The 20977-nt window shown below is 39.0% G+C and overlaps 1 protein-coding gene across 9 annotated transcripts in view; it reads left to right on the forward strand.

The window, feature by feature from the left end:
- Smarca2 (SWI/SNF related BAF chromatin remodeling complex subunit ATPase 2) overlaps positions 1 to 20977 on the forward strand; it is a 166149-nt gene that overhangs the window by 64421 nt on the left and 80751 nt on the right. For all 9 annotated transcript variants that reach the window (XM_071600594.1, XM_071600595.1, XM_027954780.3 and 6 more), the window contains 7 exons: positions 406 to 569; positions 1927 to 1993; positions 2657 to 2767; positions 5537 to 5779; positions 7160 to 7273; positions 18176 to 18283; positions 19076 to 19162. In XM_071600594.1, the coding sequence (XP_071456695.1) occupies positions 406 to 569; positions 1927 to 1993; positions 2657 to 2767; positions 5537 to 5779; positions 7160 to 7273; positions 18176 to 18283; positions 19076 to 19162 (894 nt within the window). The remainder of the gene's footprint in view (positions 1 to 405; positions 570 to 1926; positions 1994 to 2656; positions 2768 to 5536; positions 5780 to 7159; positions 7274 to 18175; positions 18284 to 19075; positions 19163 to 20977) is intronic.

Below are 20977 nucleotides of genomic sequence, written 5' to 3' on the forward strand. Positions count from 1 at the left end.
TGTGCCAAACCTGCCTTCTGGTTTGTTCCTCTTGTTGGCTTTTTGTTCTTGGAGTGTTTGGAATAGATTTGGGTTTGGGTTTTCTTCGTTTGTAATAATTCTAGAATGTCATATACTGTGAAATGCTAAGTAGGGATGAGCAGCAGAACTGCTTAAAATCCCACCAGTATGCTGCAGCTCATCATTTCTAAATCTGATTAACACTCAACACCTGCCAAGCAGCAGGGACGATTACAGGCTCATATTTTAAATTCTTTTTGCGTTGGTGCTTCCCCCACTTTTCTACTGTGGGAAACCCGGCATACAGCACGGGGAAGGTAAGAAGTCACAGCCTCACTTGAGTTGTATTAGTATTAATTACCTGTGCAGATCTTGGATAATTGAAGCAATTACTCTTCATTTCAGCTCCAGGGCCTGGAATGGATGGTTTCCCTGTATAATAACAATTTGAACGGAATCTTAGCTGATGAAATGGGCCTAGGCAAGACCATACAGACCATTGCACTCATCACTTATCTGATGGAGCACAAAAGACTCAATGGCCCCTATCTCATCATTGTTCCCCTTTCGTAAGTCAAGTCATTTATTCCACAGTCACCGTTCTGTACATTGTAGATTGCCCTATTAGTAGCTTGTCCTTGTTTCTCACGGAAGACAGAATTGTATCATGTAGTAGGATTACGAAGTGCATGTAATCTGAATTTAGGTTTTAATTTCCTACCCCCCCCCCAGCCTTTTTGATTGGCTACTTAAGTATGGGACCAAGTGAGTTTATCAGCAATTAGCATTGCTGTCTACACAGCCTGCACACTGTATCATTGTATTAGTGGGTCTTGTCAATCATCTCTCAAGTGGCTCACAAAAGAGAAAGATATAGGTGGGTATTTTTAAAATTTTTTTTCTTGACATACACAAAAGATTATCTATGTAAGTTTTCCTTAATCTTTTAAAGCAGAACGGAAATCAAAATTATAACTGTGAATTTTGCATTAAGTGTGCGCACTTTGTGTTTCAGTGGCTTTGCTGCTTCAGAAAGACTAATTTTTGCTATTACCATTACATTCCCACTGCCTCACCCACTAGGTGTTTCCTCCTGGGTCTTCAGTGGAGGCTCCTATGTGAAAGAATAACTCTTCACAGCCACCGTCCCTGGGAGTGCGTGGATCTGACGAGGGCAGCTTTATTCACTGAGAAAGACCTTGTCATAGATCTCAGTGCTGATATAATCTTGGAACTTGGATGATATTTTTGCATTTTCTTTAAATGAGGACTGTTTGCAGACCCTTCTGTGTGAATTGTCTGTTTCCACTATACGTGGGCATCCTTTGCATTTTATCTGTTCTGCATGTTCTGACTCAAAAGAGTCATACAGTATTTCTTCCCCTGATTTATCTAAGATTTTCACATGGTTTTATGATTTTCCCCCCTCAATCAATTTTTCTCTGAACTTATATGACTAGTTCTAAAGATTCCCCACCTCGCTGTGGCAGTTGCTGTTTCTCATGATCATATTAAAATTTAGTTTTTCTGTATTCATGTACTTTAACATTTTTTTCTTAAGTTTTTTCTTTTTTTATGAAACACAAAGTTGTCACTATTGTGGCAGTTTATTTTCATCTTGTCTTTTATTTCCACATGTTTAAAAATCAATGTGTAGGGGCTGGGGTTGTAGCTCAGTGGTAGGGTGCTTTTCTAGCCCATGTAAGGCATTGGTTTTGATCCTCAGCACCACATAAAAATAAATAAATAAAACAAAGGTATTGGGTCCATCTATAAGTTAAAAAAAATCAATATGTAGTTGAGATAGTTTATATTCTCTAGCCCCTTTTAAGGCAAAGTCTGAAAATAAATAAGAACATCTTTTTAGACATTGACTTTTATACAAATGTCTTTTTTACTGTATTTTTCTTTGTCATTGTTCTATAGGACTCTTTCTAACTGGACATATGAATTTGACAAATGGGCTCCTTCTGTGGTGAAAATTTCTTACAAGGTTTGGAATGCTGTATTTATATATAAATGTGGAAAAGCAAAAAATAGACCCTATTTTCTTCATTCCATATGCACATCTGTGAACTGTATTTGGTTGTAAAGTTTTGTCATGTACATCATGTACTAAACAGTGAGAGTTAATCATCCCAAGAAGATTACTGTAATAAACCATAATTACTTTCAGATAGTGAAATGCAGAAGAAAATTGTTAATTATCATATTGCGAGGTTTCTGATGAGAGTAATACAAATGACAAATATCGCACATTCTGCGTGCTGCTGACTGGCTCACTGTGGGCTGCTACAGTGCCGAATGTTCCTGCAAAGCCAGGCAATTACCAGGGCGCCGAGGCTGCCTGCTGCATGTTCCCACAGAAATGGAGCCTTTCAGCCGATCAGCGGGTTCCCTACTACTGCAAGCTTGCTGCAATTTCCTCTTCTCTTCCCCTCCCTATGTCTTAAGTGGGAAAACCTTCCTATAAGGGCCTAGAAAGTGTCAAGATGTGCGTGATTTAGCTAAGACTTTCTTCATGGATAATGGATCAGGATATGATAATGCACACATGTGGGAATGTCACGTCTAGGCTCCATTAGGCTATGAATAGTGAGAAATAGCACCCACGTACTTTCCATCAGGTAATCTATATATTTTTCTTTCCATTCAGGGTACCCCTGCCATGCGCCGCTCCCTTGTCCCTCAGCTACGGAGTGGCAAATTCAATGTCCTTTTGACTACTTACGAGTACATTATAAAAGACAAGCACATTCTTGCAAAGGTATGTTTTTAAAGAAATTCTTTTATCTCTAATTATGGACCATCTCTGCAGCGTGTAAAGTATCACTCAAATTATACTCAATGGTATAATTTGATCATTGGATGGCTGATCTTTCTCTCTCTCTCTCTCTCTCTCTCTATGAGTGTGATATATTTTGGCCATGGATTTCTCTTTGTCTTTTTTTTTGGAGTGAGTGTGATTGATGCTGGGATTTTCCCCATCTTCTCATAGCTAATGAGTTGACATCTTTTAAAAAAATTCACCTGGGTTTCTTTGGTTCCTTTGGCAGCTTCTCTCTCTAATAACCCTGAATGTGCTTGGGAAGAAATAATTGTTTTTGTCGCCCTGGGTTATTGTCAGCGTAACTTCATTCCTCTGGTGCCTCTCTCTCTCTCCAAAGATGAGTAGGTACCTCTCCATATGGTCCCTTTCCGTATGAGCACTTATTCAAGCTGAGTCTCCTGTGCTGTGTCTGTTTCTGTTTTTTCCTGGTAAAAGGATGGGCGATCATTGCTCAGATTACTCAGGGATGTTCTGTGACTATTTATCTGAAGCTGATAAAAGAGTTGTTTCTGTGACCTGTATGTCTCCTCATTTGTATGTACTATGTTGTCCTTTAGCACAACAGAGAAGGGTTTTTCTTTTCCATTTATATCTTCTTATCTCTTAATATGTTCATGTGGAAAGATGGAAGTAGGGTTTTTCATGGAACAAATCATGAAAACTTATTTTTTTTCCCCCTTGGTAATTTCTTTTACCCTGTGGGGTTTTGAAACCACTATAATCTGAAACTGAGTTATGGCCAGAATTGAACAGAATCTCTGTTTCTGGGGGTTTGTTCTATCTCTGCATTAAACCTTTTCTCTGGGAACTGAGAGTTCCCTTCATGGCATCATAGGAAATAGCATAAAGGAAACGTGTTCCCAGGGGAGGTTTAATAATTGAGATGGCACTGACAACAGTGCTGTGTTCCCATTCCTCACAGTCAGAGATGAATTTGACAATGTCAAAAATGACGTGTTTCCATTATTACTAAGGGAATGTGTTTGTACATTTGAGATCCTTTTTAAAACAATTCGCATCGTATCTTCTGCATATGTATTTCAAAATTCATTGGAGACGCCTGGTAATGAGATACATTGCTTTTATTTGTTGCTGGAGAGTTGGAGCTCCAGAAAGGGGTAGTAATTTTTTTCCAAGTGGAAGACCTAATTAGTAGTAGACCCAATAGCAAAATCAAAGGCCTCTGCTTCCTTGTTTATTATTTCATAAGCTAAATTAGGCAGGAATGTTGATTAAGAGTATTTATTTTAGTATATTTTTGGTCTGCAGGCCTCTGTTCATGCTTTCAGTAAGTCTGGGAGAGTTGACTGTACAACTGTAATCATTCTTAAACCCTGTAGAGAAAGTGAAAAAAATTCTGGTGGTTTCTTTTGCCTGTATATTCCAGCCAGACTGATGATTTTATTCCTTTTCCCCAGTGTACTGGTGCTTCTAATGAGGAAGGTGAGGACTGTAAATACATTGCTTGTCAGCTTCCTCTCACTAAGAGCTTTGCAGCAGGGTCCAGGGACATCTGAGCAGCAGATGCTTTTCTTGGCCATTGCCACTGTTGTGCAGGGAATGGAAAGGCTTAGTGGAACATCCCTCACCATCAGTCAGAAGAGGGCTGAGGGTAAGATATGAAAGAGAAAAGGAATAGACAGAGGAAGGAGGATCATGCCATGGCCATTATTGACTTTGTGATAGTCATGTGGGGGAATTTGTCCTGTTGAATTTTGCAGTTTTGACATAACCAGAGGAATGAGGTTTTTGCATTGCCTCTTTGCCAGTGAGTATATTTTTATTTTTGATAAAACAAGTTCTGGATCTCGCAGGTAAGAAATATGCATGAACTGGGGGAACCCAGATGCTTGAGAAGAAGTTGAACGTTCAGATTTTTATGTGAAATAGTCTTAACTTTTTACTGTTAGCAATCAATTCAAACAAAACAAAAGGGTACAACATAAAAACCAACACTGTGCCAAGCCCTAAAGGTAGTAGCTAGCTTATATTAAGAGAAAAGAAGGTGCAAGCTGGGCTTGGTGGTGCATGCCTGTACCCCAGCAGCTTGGGAGGCTGAGACAGGAGGATCATGATTTCAAAGACAGCCTCAGCAACTGAGCAAGGTCCTAAACAATGGCAAGACCCTGTCTCAAAATAAAAACATAAAAAAGGACTGGAGATATGGTTCAGTGGTTAAGTGCCTCTGAGTTCAATCCCTGGTGCTGCCCACCCCCCTCCAAAAAAGAAGAAGGTGCAAAGCTAAGAGTATCTCAGCTATAGATTCCTGCTGGTACTATCTTGGAAACATCAGACATGAACTTTGGCTTCAAGTGGGTACTTATATAATCTGTGCTTATGTGAGCAGGGCCATGGCCATGAAGTCTGGAGTAGCTGACATAAGACAGTATGGATAGAAGGAGAACTGGAGGGGAGATGCAGGATCAACCATTTCATTTTGGGCCCAAGTTTCCTTCCTCATAAAGGGTGACTTGGAGTCATGCATCCTCTGCAGAAGAATGTTGCTTTAACATTCCATTACCACAAGATAGTTTATATGCTCTATCAGGCCTGGGAAATAGTGTGTTGAGATTGTTTATTCTTCTTATTATGCCACATTTGTACCAAGTATGGATTCTTAGGTTTTTCCGCACCCTCACCTGCGTGTTGGAAATTATATTTTCTCTTGCTCAATGTATGTTGTTGGCCCTTCCTTTTGTGTTGCAGATTCGGTGGAAATACATGATAGTGGACGAAGGCCACAGAATGAAGAATCACCACTGCAAGCTGACTCAGGTCCTGAACACTCACTACGTGGCCCCCAGGAGAATCCTCTTGACTGGGACCCCACTGCAGAATAAGCTTCCTGAACTCTGGGCCCTCCTGAACTTCCTCCTCCCCACAATTTTCAAGAGCTGCAGCACATTCGAACAGTGGTTTAATGCTCCATTTGCCATGACTGGTGAAAGGGTACTCGTTGAATTTTTTTTTTTTTCCCTAATGCATGACAGTGATATGAAATCAAAGGGCCTAAAGTTGAGAATAGTAGAGCCACAAAATCTCCACAGGGTGGCTTAACATGTGACTTGCTTTATGGTTCCAATCAGTGGGTGGATATAGCTTATTCTAGGATTATTTTCCCCTCCAAATCCAGAGGTGTGTGGGGCATTCTGACCCCTTTGCCTTTTGCCAGCCTGTGTCCCAGGCCACTGGAGAATGTTCCTGACTTGGAGGAAGGCTTGACTGCTATAGCCACAGAAATGGTGGACCTGGAGATATTTACCAAATTCATTTAACCAGGTCAACTCAATCAACTAAATACAAACCCTACAATGAATCTTTCCATGTTATAAACATAGATTACTCTTTGAAGTATTTCCATGTAGAGTTTCTGTGTAAAACTAAACTAGTTTACATTCATTTCCTGCACCATGTTTTTTAGGTTTCAGCGTGAGCCTCCATTTTGAATGCACATAAATCCTCATCAGAACTAGAGCAGACTACTTCCATTTCATTATTATCATTCCTTCAGCTATCTTCTTTTAGAATTCACTTATGAAAGGAAGAAATGAAATGGATGCATGCCATTTTGATTAGTGGTTCCTTAACTATGGGAATGAAAAGCCACTAAGAATGTTTTAGGATAGGAATATTTATGTTTGAACTCTGGCCCTCTAATCTTGAGGTTCCTTGTAGGCACAGCTGCCATTTGTCGGCTGGTTGGTAATTGGTCCGTTTGTGGAAAGTAGTTTTGATCTACTCTTCCCCCTAGAGGTTAACAGAGGAAGGTGAATGAAATAATATGGGGATTTTATAAAATAGAACTTGAACAACATCAGAGCAGAGAGGGCAGGTAGAGGGTCTTAGAGACCCACCAGCATAAGCTGGATCTACTCGTCTTCTTCCTCTTTTCATGTTCAAGTCCTTGTATCCCAGTGAGTTTCTACATCTGCAACAACCACAGGTCAGGGTAACTGAAGGCTGAAGCTTGAAGTAGGAACACATTATTGCTCTTTTTCTTCCTGTTCTGTCTCAATCTGCAGTCTTTATTGCCAGTCAATCCAGGAAATGTTGGGCTGTTAACACACTGATCTAAAACTGGTTTTCTGGGTATTTTTCCATGGAAGTGAGTATTTAGACAAAAATGTATATCTGGAAGTCACTTTGTGGCCACCTGATGGGAAGGTGGAAGAGAATTTAGTGGCATATGTGACCAGCATAACCTGGTTTTAATGCATGTAAATATCTCAATCATGTATTGACACATGTAATACATGTAACATAAAGTTTTATTATATGAAATATCCTTTTTTTTAAAAAAAGTCAGATTCATCCAAGATTCCCTTGTAGGTGGATTTAAATGAAGAAGAAACTATATTGATCATCAGGCGTCTACATAAGGTGTTGAGACCATTTTTATTGAGGAGACTGAAGAAAGAAGTTGAATCTCAGCTTCCAGAAAAAGTATGTTGCAAAATCAAAAGTTGTGAGTTTTTTACCCCCTGCAAATATGTTTGACTACCTGCCCCTGAAATCATGTTTCTAAAATAACAAGTTTATATTTTAGTTACAGGTGTCTTGAAAATATCCTAAATATCCTAAAAGTGCTCTATCAAAATAGAGCAAGAGAGAGAAAGGAAATTATAGCATTCTCAGCCTGGTTTCTAAAAGATTTTGGCTAGGTTTTATGAAATTATCAAATTCATTGAGTCTCATCACATTTTAACCTGAGATTTTTTTGTTTTTGTTTTTTTAAAGTGACTGACCTCATTGAGTTCACTGTTGCAGGAACTACACTTCTTCTGCTTGTAATCCAATAAGAATATATGGTTTGGGACTTGTGTTGTTATCATCAAAGGGCATAGGAAGCATCTGCCTAATTTCCTGGAACTTTGTTCAGTGTTTGATATTTGTGATGTCACCGTCCTGCAGACTACAGACACATCAACTAATTATTCTGGGACCTGTTTTTTTTAATATTTTGTTTTTTTTAGTTGTAGTTGGACACAATATCTTTATTTTATTGTTATGTGGTGTTGAGGATCCAACCCAGTGCCCCGAATGTGTGAGTCGAGTGCTTTACCACGGAGCCACAACCCCAGCCCATCTGGGACCTGGTTTTTGTCCTATACCTAAAATTTAAGATTTGGAAACTGAGTTTTCAGTGTTTCAGAATTTTTTTTCTTAGCTTTACAGTTTTGGCTTGAATTTGAGTATTACTTTAATATTTCTCTGATCTTATTTTGGAAACCCTACACATTAGAAGTGTAAATTTTAAAGATAGATTGTTTAACATTGCATATTATTTGTTGCATGAGATATTTTTATTTGCATTTCTTTACATCAGCTAATTCTGAAATGTCTTATTTTTATATGTTTGTGGTCTTTCTGGGTAACAACTATTTTTGGACAGATTGGTTCATCCTCTTCATTTTAAAGTTGGAGTTGGCAAGATGCTTTACAAAAGTGATCATTTTGCCAAGAGAAACTTTTATTCCCTGAAATATCTCCTATTCATTAATAGAAAAAAATTTTTTAAACAATTATGTCATGCTTATCCTAGTAAAAGTCTAAGCATTGAAGTATCTTATTTTGCTAGTGTATGCATCTTACGGATTGAGTGCTATTGATACTCACTGTGACTTCCTGTGGTCTTGGCCTCTTTGGGTTTCTGTTCAAGATGGAGTTGAGTTGCTGAATAGATAAGCTAGCAAGGGAGTGCTGTGGTCAAGTTGGCTGTCTTGCTGTACTTCCTGTCTTGCTGTTACAGTGGTCCTGCAAGTTATTGATGGATTGCTAATGATTTTAGTATGTCCTGGACTTCATTTTTTTTTCTTTAGAAGAGGTATAAAATAAAAGGTAGTTGACTGAAGTCCTTTATTCCATAAATCGTCTTGTTTATTTACTTCCAGGACTCGCTAATGTAGGTAGACCTTTAGAAACAACATTACAAATTAAAAGTATATGTCCTGCTTTAAGAAAATCCAGTCCAGAAAAATTCAGACATTTGCAGCATAAAGATTATGGGGGGATCAGGTATACCACAAAGGAATTCTTTGCTTTACTAAATGTTTACTTTGTAGTTCTTTCTACAAGAGAGTTTCTTGAGTACCCTTAAAGGATGATAAACTTAAAAAAAAGTATTTCCTCTATGATTGTCATGAGTAAGTCTCCTGCATAAATATACTGTACTCTTCAATAACTGGGGTATAATATTGAAGGTATGTAAAATACTCTGTGGGTGATATTGTATATATGGATGATGTATTATTAGCACACAAAGATAAAAACACATTGCTAGAATGTTATGCCACACTTACAAACTTATTAAAAATTATAATCTAGAGATAGCAATAGATAAAGTACAATTAAATTTTCCAATTAATTATTTAGGAGTTCTATTATCCTCAACCATGGTCCGTCCACCAAAAATTCAAATATGAGTAGATCAACTCAAATCACTTAATGACTCTCAAAAGTTATTAGGAGACATAAATTGGATAAGGCCTTATCTAGGTATACCAACAGGAGAGTTGTTGTATGTACGTATGTCCATATATCATATATGATGAGCGCTCATGAAAAAATGGATCCAAATATTTTTTTTTTATTCATGTGATTTACATGGTTTAATTTAAATTGGGTAAACAGCTGTTGAGGATTGTTTTAAAATGTGAACAAAAAAGGAGGTTAACAGATCTGTTTGTTTACTTTCACCTTTCCTTTTCATTATATTTAATAATTCTGTTCAAGATAATGTAAATTGTTAAGAAAATTGTTTTCTTTTAGTGCCTTCTGGAATGTTACATAATTTTTTCTTTAGCCATTATTGCCAGAATTCCTATCTTCATTCCAGTGCCGGTGAAGACGAAGATAAAACCAATCTACAGCTTCTGGAATAGCCATCACTAAACTGCTTGCAGAACTTGCCTGGACTATGTATCACTTGTATGCATTGTGAACTCACTTGTATGCATTGTGAACTATCTGTTGGTACAGCGACTTGTGGTAGTGTTGGGGTATTTTTGCTGATGGTGTCATTGGTGGTACAATTTTTCCAAAAGGAGCCGTCAATTGGCTTGGTGTATCTTCCTCCCTTCTGCTTGTCATGGTCCTTCAGCTAAAATTTGGGGGCCAAGAGGTGAGGCAAAGAACCTCACCCCTCCGCTGGTACAAAGACCTATCCACAGGTGTGGCTGTATGCTGGACAGGTAGTCAGTGACGGGTAAGATCCAATTGCAATGGTACCAACCTAAGACAGGAGGCTGACGCCTTGAGGTCAGCTCATCCGATAACGGGTAAGGACCATATGTACTATTGGACAACCTAAGGCAGGCACAGTCCCTAAGCCACATGCTTGTTGTTTAAACAGAGAGGGGGAGATGTTGAGAGCCACAGCTGAAGGGGCCCCAGCAAACTTCCAGCTGCCAGCAAACTTCCAGCTGCCATCTGATGATTGGCTCACAGCGGCCCCAGCAACTTCTAGCTGATTGGCTCCTCTGCGGTGATGCTCATTGGGCTGTTTCCCCGCCCTTTCAGACTACGGAGCTGCTCATTGGGGGACTTTTTTTGGCTCCGCCCACACGACCCAGCCAATCGGCCTCAAGAGCAGGAGGAGTGGGGGAGGTTGAGAGGCTTGGGAGAAGCCGATGGTGGCAGTTGGGCTCTGAGGGTTTTTCCTGAGGAGCTGTGTGGTGTGGTGTGTGGTTCTAAAAATAAAGTTCGTTTCTTTTGACAAGTGGCTCCTGAATTGTGCCCAGCCAGACTGCGGCAGATACCTTGATAGGTATGCATGATTTAAAATTAACCATGTTACCTTTTCCCTGGAGGCCGTTTGTGGAATGGGAATCATGGGCTCTGCCCATCAGTGGGCATGAGTCCCCACTGCCTTCTCTGCTCCTTATTAACTGTGTGGACTTAGGCAAGTCATTTTACCCAAAGGGGTCTTAGTATTCTCATCAGTGAACTGGAACATATACATATCTGCCTTGCAGAATCCTCATGAGGATTAAGTGGGTATAGTAGTTATGACACTATCCAGCTAGTGACAACAGCTGATACCATGGTCCTTATCTTCCACTAATGTTGCTGCCTCTGTCATTAAGGGGAAATCCATTTTCTTGCCCACTTCAAGTTCTTTCTCACTGTTATCTCTTCTTTGCTGTGCTTTCGGTGGCCCTTCCACATCTCTGTCCCCATAAACTATTCAGTGTCTGCGGAGACCAGTCACATTGCATGTGATTGTGGCTGTCTTGATCTTGTTTGGCTGACATTCAGTCTCCACATTTTGTGCCTTGTTAGGATTTTTTTTAACCTAGGGAAAATTGGAAATTTAAGTATCCTTCTTGAGGTTGAGGGGGTTCTTCTGCTACCACCTGCTTATAGCCACAAGCAACGTGTGTTTCTTGGCCCATGTAAGAACCTATGGAGGAATCATGGCTGATGGCAGGAAAAGGCTAAATATGTTCATAGCAGTCGTACTCAAAGGTATTTATGAAGAGAATCAAGAAAGTGTTTTTTAAATCTGCTTTTTAATTTACAGATAGTAAAATTCATTCCTTTTTATGTATATAGTTCAATGGGTTTTTAAATGCATAGTTACATTAAGCATGTCTACACCCAAACTATAGAACTATTCCATCACTCCTCTCCAAATAAAGATCTCTGGTGCCATCATTTTAATCAGCCTCTCTCTCTCTTCTTAGCCTCAGGTGACCCCTAATCGGCTATCTTTCCACATTGAGTGGAATTAGGCTATCAGTAACCTTTTGCATCTGCTTTTTTGCAGTCCACCTAATGTGTTTGAGTCATCTGCTGCTGCTCCTATCACCAGCTGGTTCATTTTTTACCATTAATGATATTTTGTATCATTCTGCTATATGGACACCCCAGTTTGTTTAACCATTTAGTTGAGGGGACATCTGGATTATTTCTAATTTTGGACAATTAAAGATAAAGCTGCTATAAACACGCATGTATAGGGTTTTGTGTGGACGTGGGTTTTCATTGTACTTAGGTCAACACCTAGGACTGTGACTGCTTGACCATAGGGTCATTGTATACGTAATTCTGTCAGAGGCTTCTACGTTGTTTTCTACTCTGTCTGAACCACATTATAGACCCACTCTCAAAGTGTGCACATTCCAGTTCCTCTACACTCTCATCAGTACTTGGAACTGTCAGTTTTCAAAAACATCTTTAGCCCATTTCAACACGTTGTAGTGGTATGTTTTAACTTTAACTTGTATTACTCTAATGTCTAATAGTATTGAGCATGTTTACATGTACTTCCTTGGGTCAAACTAAAGCAGGTATAGAAGGGCCACCATTTGATGACTGCATCTCTGCTGTATAAAAAAGTTAGTTTTTACTGTAAGGCTAGTGAAACCTTTAATGAGCAAGGGAGTACACTGTGACACATCACCACTATCACCAATCTGCCAGCAGAGTTCCTGTTCTCAGGAAAGAGTCCAGTTCATAGAAAAGGACTATATAAAACAACTTAAGCTAAATGAAAATTGATTTTTTTGATTTAACTCTTATTTGAGGTTGTCTGTGCTGACTCTCTCCTTTGTTAATTCATGTCATCAAAAATCGGCTACACAGCTGGCTATGTATATATTGATGTCTAAATATATTAAAATATGTATATGATGTATGAGGCTAATCAGAGAGAGGTTGGCCTAGCTGAAATCAATCCTGACTTTGATATAATTTGTGTCAAACACTTGAAAAAGCTTTGTTTAGATGGACAACTTGTACATTCATCATATAAAAGCTTAAAATGCTTACTCTGGTTAATCATTACCATCATTCATTCCTTGCTCATGATATGGATTCTAGAACCCCAAGCTTTCATAAATTGAATTGTATTATTTAGAAATCTCAGTTCAGCCAAGCATGGTGACACATGCCTATAACTGAGAGGCTGAGGTAGAATGATCACAAGTTCAAGGCCACCTTAGCAACTTAGTGAGACCCTGTCTCAAAATTTAAAAAAAAAAAAAAAATTAAGAAGATCCAGTGATGTAGTTCAGAGGTGGAGTACCCCTGAGTCCAGTTCCCAGTACCAAAAAAAAAAAAAAATCCTTTCAGTTCATAAAGTCCTAATATATCACACATAGTCCTCTGGGTTCATTTATCTAATAATCCATACTTTTGGAATGGAATTGTAAATGAAGGACAGAATGCCGGCATAGATTATGAATAAAGCTAAATTCTTCTACAGGGTTATTTGGGAAGAAATTGTTCATCAGCATAATCAACAGATTTGCCTACTTATAGGACCAGTTTGACCATTTGTTAACATAGAATTCTTAGGATATAATTATCTTGTATATGAGATCAACATCTTAATTTTGCATACAGTTTGAACAAAAGTAGCCCCCGTGGCTCTCACGAGGCTAACTTATGGGGGGAGTTAGCTCCCAGAAATCACAAATTTCACTTCTCGTAGCACCAGTATTTTAAGGGACTTTCCCATTGGTGCTGTATACTCAGGTGCCACCGTGTTTGTGGAGGGTAAAGTCAGTCTCCACCAAGTTGAAGCTGGTACCATTGTTAGAGAAACCTGTTTCGCCTTTTACTTATCGGTCTGTGTGTCTACATTGTGATGACTGTTTCTGTCCCTTTTCCCAATTCATAGCTATCAGTTGCTTATTCTGTGTGTTGTCCTGCACTCAGGCCTCATGGCAGGCATAGGTGCTACCCCAGAAATGGGTGGCCTGGGATGAGGGGTCTACATACTTGGCCTTGGAAGATGGGATGTACTTACACCAGATGCTGGTGTAGCAATGGAAGGCAACATCACCCAGCCCAGCAGGGTGAATGGTCCAGGCATTCAGGTGCTTTAGGTCAGGAGTCTCTGGTGCGCACACAGGGGGATGTGTGTGAGGGAGGGTGCACACTAGTGATCCCTTCAGATGCAGAATGATGTTAGAAACTCCACACGTTTATTTTTTTCTTAAAAAATAAAAACATTAAGCTATATTGTTATTTAATATTCAGATTGACACCATACCGAGTGTGTATATCAGAGGGTCTGACATGTCTAGGATAGCTTGCCTAGGTTATCCCAGCAGGAATCTCCACCAGTATAGCACCTGACTGCCCATTCATCCTTACTGCCTGCGCATTCGTTTTCTACATATTGTGGAAACCATATATTTTACCCAGATCAGCAGATTTGATATGGTCTGATTTTTTTTTCTTGCAGTGCTGGGCATTGAACTCAGGGCCTTTTCCATGCTAGGCAAGCTCTATACCACTGCATCCCAACCCCTTATCTGATTTTTCACTAAACTAACTACTCTAGACCCCAGAGGGCTTAAAAAGATTCTACAAAGGAATAAAGTTTGAAATCAAATAATATAAATATAGGTAAACAATGGAAAGAAGATCATCCTGTCTCTTCTCTGATTCTTTTTTTTTTAATATTTTTGTTTGTTGTTTTTAGATACACATGACAGTAGAGAGTGCATTTTGATATATTATTCATATGTGGAGTTAGGATTACGATCCTGTTCTTGTGGTTGTACATGGTGTAGAGTTTCACAGGTGATGTATTCATATATAAACATAGAGGAGTAATGTCTGATTCTTTCTACTGTCTTTCCTATTCCCATCTCCTCTCTCTTCCCTTCATTCCCTTTCGACTAATCCAATGTACTTCTGTACTTCCCCTCCCTACCTTCCCTTGTAATGGGTTAGCATCCATGTCAGAGAGAAAATTTGACTTTTGGATTTTTGGGACTGGTTTATTTACTTAGTACGATATTCTCCAGTTCCATCCATTTACTAGCAAATGCCATAATTTTATTCTTCTTTATGGCTGAGTACTAGTCCATTGTATATGTATACCACATTTTCTTTATCCATTTATCTGTTGAAGGGCACCTAGATTGGTTCTATAGCTTGGCAGTTGTGAATTGAGCTGCTATAAACATTGATGCTCCTGTATCACTGTAGTTTGGGGATTTTAAGTCCTTCAGGTATAAGCTGAGGCATGGGATAACTGGGTCAAATGATGGTTCCATTCCATGCTTTCTAAGGAATCTCCATAATGCTTTCCAAAGTGGTTTATAGTCCTACCAGCAATGTATGAATGAAACTTTTTTCCCATATCCTCACCAACATTTATTGTTACTTGTATTCTTTTTTTGTGTGTGTGTGGGGGGAGCTACCAGGGAATGAACTTAGGGATAATCAATCATTGAGCCACATCCCCAGCCCTATTCTGTATTTTATTTAGAGACAGGGTCTCACTGAGTTGCTTGGCGCCTGGCTTTTGCTGAGGCTGGATTGGAACTCTCTATCCTCATGCCTCAGCCTCCTGAGCTGTTTACTTGTATTCTTGATAATTGCTATACTGACTGGAGTGAGAGGGAATCTCAGTGTAGTTTCAATTTGCATTTCTCTAATTGCTAGAGATGTTGAATATTTTTTTCATATATTTGTTGATCAATTGTATTTCTTCTTCTATGAAGTGCCTATTTAGTTCCTTTACTCATTTATTGATTGGGTTATTTTTGGGGGGGTATATGTGAAGTTTTTTGAGTTCCTTGTCAATCCTAGAGTGAGTTTTTATCAGCTGCATTGTAGGGTAATGAGGCAGGAATTTTTCAAGAATATTATGTATCATCAAATTAGCATCTTGAAATACGGATATAAATCAGCTGTCTCTAACATTGTTCCTTGCCCTAAAAGTAACTCATCATATTTTGAAACATTAATATTAATGCATGCATGTAATTTATAAATAAATATTTAGAACATGTTGGGAAGATGGGCTTCATGATGAAAAAATGTCATCAGATAAGTTTATGACCATCTTCTTTGAGAGAATTAAAGAGGAAAATTAATTTTGTGATAGACTGATAGGGTGATTAGGGAAAATCTCAAAAAGAGCCCTCAAAGTACAACAGAATTTAGAAAGAAGCTTCAAGGCCAAGGACATCCTGGGCTTAGATAAAAGTACAAAAGCAAAAAAAAAAAAAAAAAAAAAAAAAGTTCAGAGCTGTTTGGAAGTTTCCAGAAGCAAATGAAAAATGCAGTTGTGAAACTTAATTATTTGATCATGTGTATCAAACAGTTACCCTCTAATCACATGAGGGAGGAGGCTTGGGTACTTTCCTCTTCCAAGAGTAGCCATCAGATCCTAAGGAAGAGTTCAGTTCTCACAGACAGGACTACCTGCAGGACACTTGGATCCCTGTGTCCATAGCATAGTCCCACAAGTCTGCTGCTTTCCAAGCTCTTACCCTCTAGCCCTTAGCAGTAGCTGACTGATGGGTTAAGAGTTCATCCCCTAGTTTTGGATATGCCATGCCTCAGCCCTCTGCACCTTGAAACAGGATTTGGCATCCTCCCCACATTCGGGAGGATGTGAATAAGCCTTCCAAGTGGCCTAGTGGAAAGTGAACACCAGGCAGAGCTGGGAAGCCTGAAAATCTCCTTGGTCTTCCATAGTATAGCGCTTAAAGAACGATGTCTGTTTCAAATCCTAACTGCACCATTGAATAGCTGGATCACTTTGGACCTGTAGTTTAACCTCTGTGATGCTCATATTTCCTGGCTATAAAAAGTACACTAAAGGTGATTATACCATAGAGCTCTTGTATTTTTTTTGGGGGGGAGGTGGTACCTGGAGTTGAACTCAGGGGTACTTAACCACTGAGCCACATCCCTGGCCCTTTAAATATTTTATTTTGAGACAGGGTCTTGCTAAGTTGCTTAGGGACTCACTAAGTTGCTGAGGCTGGTTTTGAACTTGTGATCCTCTTGCCTCGGCCTCCGAAGCCACAGGGATTATAGGTATGCACCATCAGGCGTGGCTCTTATTATGACTTCAGTGAGAAAAGACACATGAAGCATTTTTCACAGGACCTGGCACATAGAAAGAGCTCCATAATATTGGCCCTTCATGTCATTTATATCTTTGTCCTTGTTAAAGTCTGAATTTTTTTAACAGTTTTTTTTCACCAAGATCAAATTTCATAGTGATCAAGAACTCTGGAAAAAGTAGGTTAGTGGTAATCATTTCACAATGTATATGTATATCAAAACATCACACTGTACACCTTAAATATATACAGTTTTTATTTGTCAGTTATCATTCAACAAGACTGAAAAAATATATTTAAAAAGAAAAAGGAGAGATGCTGAGATACTTAAGCATATAGCGTGATCAAGTATGTAAAACACAAAGCCTGTATTAAGTTCACACTTATTTATTAAACTTGGGGATTTGGGTTTTTTTTCCCTGACCAAGCATGTTTGGGTTATTTTATTTGCTTTTCTTAACTGTTATGCAAAACAGCAAGCCTTTCTATAACCTGACTTGATGCATCAAAGTGAGAAGCATAAGACTATCAACCCTGGTCCCCCCCAGTCTGACAGGTTCCTTCTGAAGCAACAGTGAAATGAATATATTCTACTTCTCTTCATTTGTGACCTCTTCTTTCTGGCCCTCAGAGCTGAAAATACTCCAATCATTTTTAATCGGTTTATTAAACATTAGGCAGCTTGCTGATTACTTTTAATCACATTCTGCAGATTTCTAGGCATTAATCTGACTTTTTTTATGAAAATTGCACATTTGTATTCTTGGGAATTTTTTTAATAAAGAAAAATAATAATAGGAAATAAGCAAGGCAGATTTTATGCATTAGGAGCATGATAAAGTAATACAGGTGTGTGATAAAACATGGACATATGAATTTCCTTTAACTGTTTTAAATTGGATTTTGTCCTGTTTCAACAGGAAATGGCCTTTTGATGGCCATAGAGTTGTGACCAATTGTCTATTAATTCTTCTCCTCCACCTATGTTGCGTCCTTTCATTTCTCAAGAGTAGTGGTTAGTGACAGTCAACCTGGGCCTGCTGTGAAATCTCAGCTTATTTAAGGCTAGCATTAGGGATAGCCATATAGGACCAAATTAAAATGTTTTACAAAGAAAACCAGAGGCTGTTGGTTAGCCGCTGTTTTTCCTAAATTGTTCATATGAAAGGAGGTGTGGTTAGGAGGCAGCAGAAATACTAGAGATACCATATATTGAAAAATTTTGAGTATGAACAGTTGGCAAGCCATTCCCTCTCTCAGATATGAAACTAAGTCCAGACAGTTTAGAAAACAGCCTAGCTTCTGCTATATATAACCTTTCAGGGTTCTCACTATCATATTGGTACCTTTAATAGTGAGGACCATGGTCTCCTCCAGTACCCCATCCCAGCCCTACCCTGTGAATCCAAGAAGGGGGGAAAGGTGTCCTGGTGCTTTAGGAGTGGCACCAGATCTGGTCTCAACAATCATGTTAGAATGGCACCTTCTCCCTATTCCTATTACCTGCTTGCTCTTCTTTCTTCAGGTTGAATATGTGATCAAGTGTGACATGTCAGCTCTGCAGAAGATTCTGTATCGCCACATGCAAGCGAAGGGGATCCTCCTCACAGATGGTTCTGAGAAAGATAAGAAGGTATGTTGAGGAAGGAAGCTGGCATAGCTTGAGGTGCTGGGCAGTGTCTTCTCATGGCTGTGGAGTATTTCTGAGAAGCATCTCTGCTCATGCTGAGTTGTTAAAAAGAATTACTGGGCATTTTTTGTAGCTATTGTTGCTGCCAAGAGAAATCTTCTAACCCCTAAACTATGTTGGGGCAGGAAGAAAGGAATATGTTCTTGTTACCAAAAGAGTTATCTCTACTCATGTCAATTCTGCAGAAAACACCTTCTGTCTCAGTGTTGGGTGGCATCTGAAAAGGTTTTGAAATCCAGATTTACTCCCTGGGCATCTGTTCTGTGCTCTGACTTCCAAAATCCTAGAGAGTAGATAGTCATTCAGCCATTAACTTAATGTAATACTTTAAGATATGCTTTACCTATAGGATAAGCTAATCATAAGATAGACATTATATCTAACTCAGAAGCAGCCATGTAACAACAGGAACTGTGGATCGCAAGGTGTGTATGTTATTGAGAAGACCTATGGTCTTTTTTCCTTTCTATAAGAAGCCTAGCTTTTATTGTTTTGGTGTGTGTGTGTGTGTGTGTGTGTGTGTGTGTGTGTGTGTGTGAGAGAGAGAGAGAGAGAGAGAGAGAGAGAGAGAGAGAGAGAGAGAGATTTTGGACCTAACCTGGGATTTTTGACACATTCTAGGCGAGTGCTCTACCACTGACTTACACTCCTAACCCTGAAGCCTAGCTTCTAAAAATTGGAAATATCTGATCAATTAATAATTAGTTCTATTCTTCTCTTTCCATTTGTTCTCAGGGGAAAGGAGGTGCAAAGACACTTATGAACACTATCATGCAGTTGAGAAAAATCTGCAATCACCCATATATGTTTCAGCACATTGAGGTAAGTTTGAGTCCTGTGTTTTGATTCTGTTTGTGCTAATCCTACTAGTGCTAGTTAAAAAAATAATATCAAGCCAGATGTGGCGGTGCATGCTTACAATCCCAACTGTTGAGGAGCCTGAGGCAGAAGAATGGCTAGTTGGAGGCCAGCCTGGGTAACTTCACAAGACCCCGTCTCAAAGTAAAATTTTAAAAAGACCTGGAGATTAAAAAAAAAAAAAAAAAGTCTAAAGAATCTATGTATAGAATTCAAAAGGGGATGATCTAATAGTTCTTCAGGCAGAATTAATAAATGTGAATTTCCTGGTTATGGATTCTCATTGGCACCTGAGCATCTGGAATTTTATAACCAAGAGTTCAAAGTAGCGAGGAGTGGTGTAAGCAATGGCTCAGGTGTGGGTTTGAGTGAATTGCTGTGTTCCAGTGGGAGCTCTGAAATTAATGACAGCCACATCTAGTTTCTTCCAAAGGATGTCGTCAAAAATATTCAAATGATGTATTTGTAAATATTAAAGATAAAGGTGTTCTTTCAATATTTTCTTTGTGAAAGAAACTGGCTGTAGTTTGTTACTTAGATTGATATTTTTTCTGTCTTCTTTCTACTGTGATGATGATGTAAATTGATGCTTTTATTCTGATGCTCAGCTGTTTTTAGGGGAGAGGACATTGTCTGCCCTCTTCTCTACATGTGAACATGCTTCCAACACTGGTAGTGTTTCACTCTAGCAGGGACAATTGGCTGTAGCAGAAGAGGAGCTGCCATTGCCATATCCATTTTTTTAGTGTTGCTGAGGAATCACATGCTCCTGGGGGCATTGTTTGCCAGTCTAGGGCCTAGTTTCCACTGCAAATTGGGCAAGAGAGAGGAAAATCACTTCAGGACTCCAGTGTCTACACCGGTTCATTTAAAAACAATAAATAAAAGCTTCTAGAAAATTAAAACTTAATCACAGGATTTTTAAAAAGTGTTGGAATACTTTTAAATTTGAATATTCTTTTTTACTCCTTTATTTTTGGCAATCACACCTGATAGGTCAGAGTATTTATTCCCTACCCCTCCCTGTGCTAGAGTCCTATCTCAACTGTGCAGGGAAATTAGGAGAACTTCTCACCTGCTGTGTCCTTCAAGTCCTTAGGAGAGAGTGTCTGAGATGTACGAGAGAGGATCCATAGACATAAGGAAGAGGACCCACACATAGAGGAGAGTGTCCTTGGATAGGGAGGCTTCCGTGGACACAGGGGAGAGAATCATGGACATAGGATTCTTGTGGAGCACTTAGATTCATAGAGGATTACCCAGCACAGTTGAGACCAGACTCTAACATAGGGAGGGGGCATATTTATAGATTGAAGGGAAGTGACAATGGCAATAACAGGTTTTTTTTTTTTATTTTTTAGGCATGGTTAACATTTTATTTTATTTTTATTTGTTTTAATTAGTTACACATGACAGTAAAATGACCTTGACATATAATACATTTGATTCAAATGTATGATATGGCAATAACAGTTTTAAAAACAATCTTACCAACCAGCCACATTTTTAGATATATAGATGAAGGAGAATTCAGTAGGCATTAGTGAGTTCATGTCCCAGGCCACTGTGTCCCTGTAACTTGGTAGAGAAAGTCACTCAAGCCTGCTTGATTTGTAATAAGAGGGGAACAATAGATTGTAGAGCCAGCAGATAGGTGAACTTTTAAGTGAGAAAACAGGAAGCATCTTGGAAACTAATGTGTTAATCAGGCATAAGGTGTCAGTGAATTAGTGCTGGGTAGATATGGGGTTGGGGGTGTGGGGAAAGTCTTAATGATGA

Source organism: Marmota flaviventris, chromosome 13 (assembly GCF_047511675.1).
Source record: "Marmota flaviventris isolate mMarFla1 chromosome 13, mMarFla1.hap1, whole genome shotgun sequence".
Taxonomy (NCBI): domain Eukaryota; kingdom Metazoa; phylum Chordata; class Mammalia; order Rodentia; family Sciuridae; genus Marmota; species Marmota flaviventris.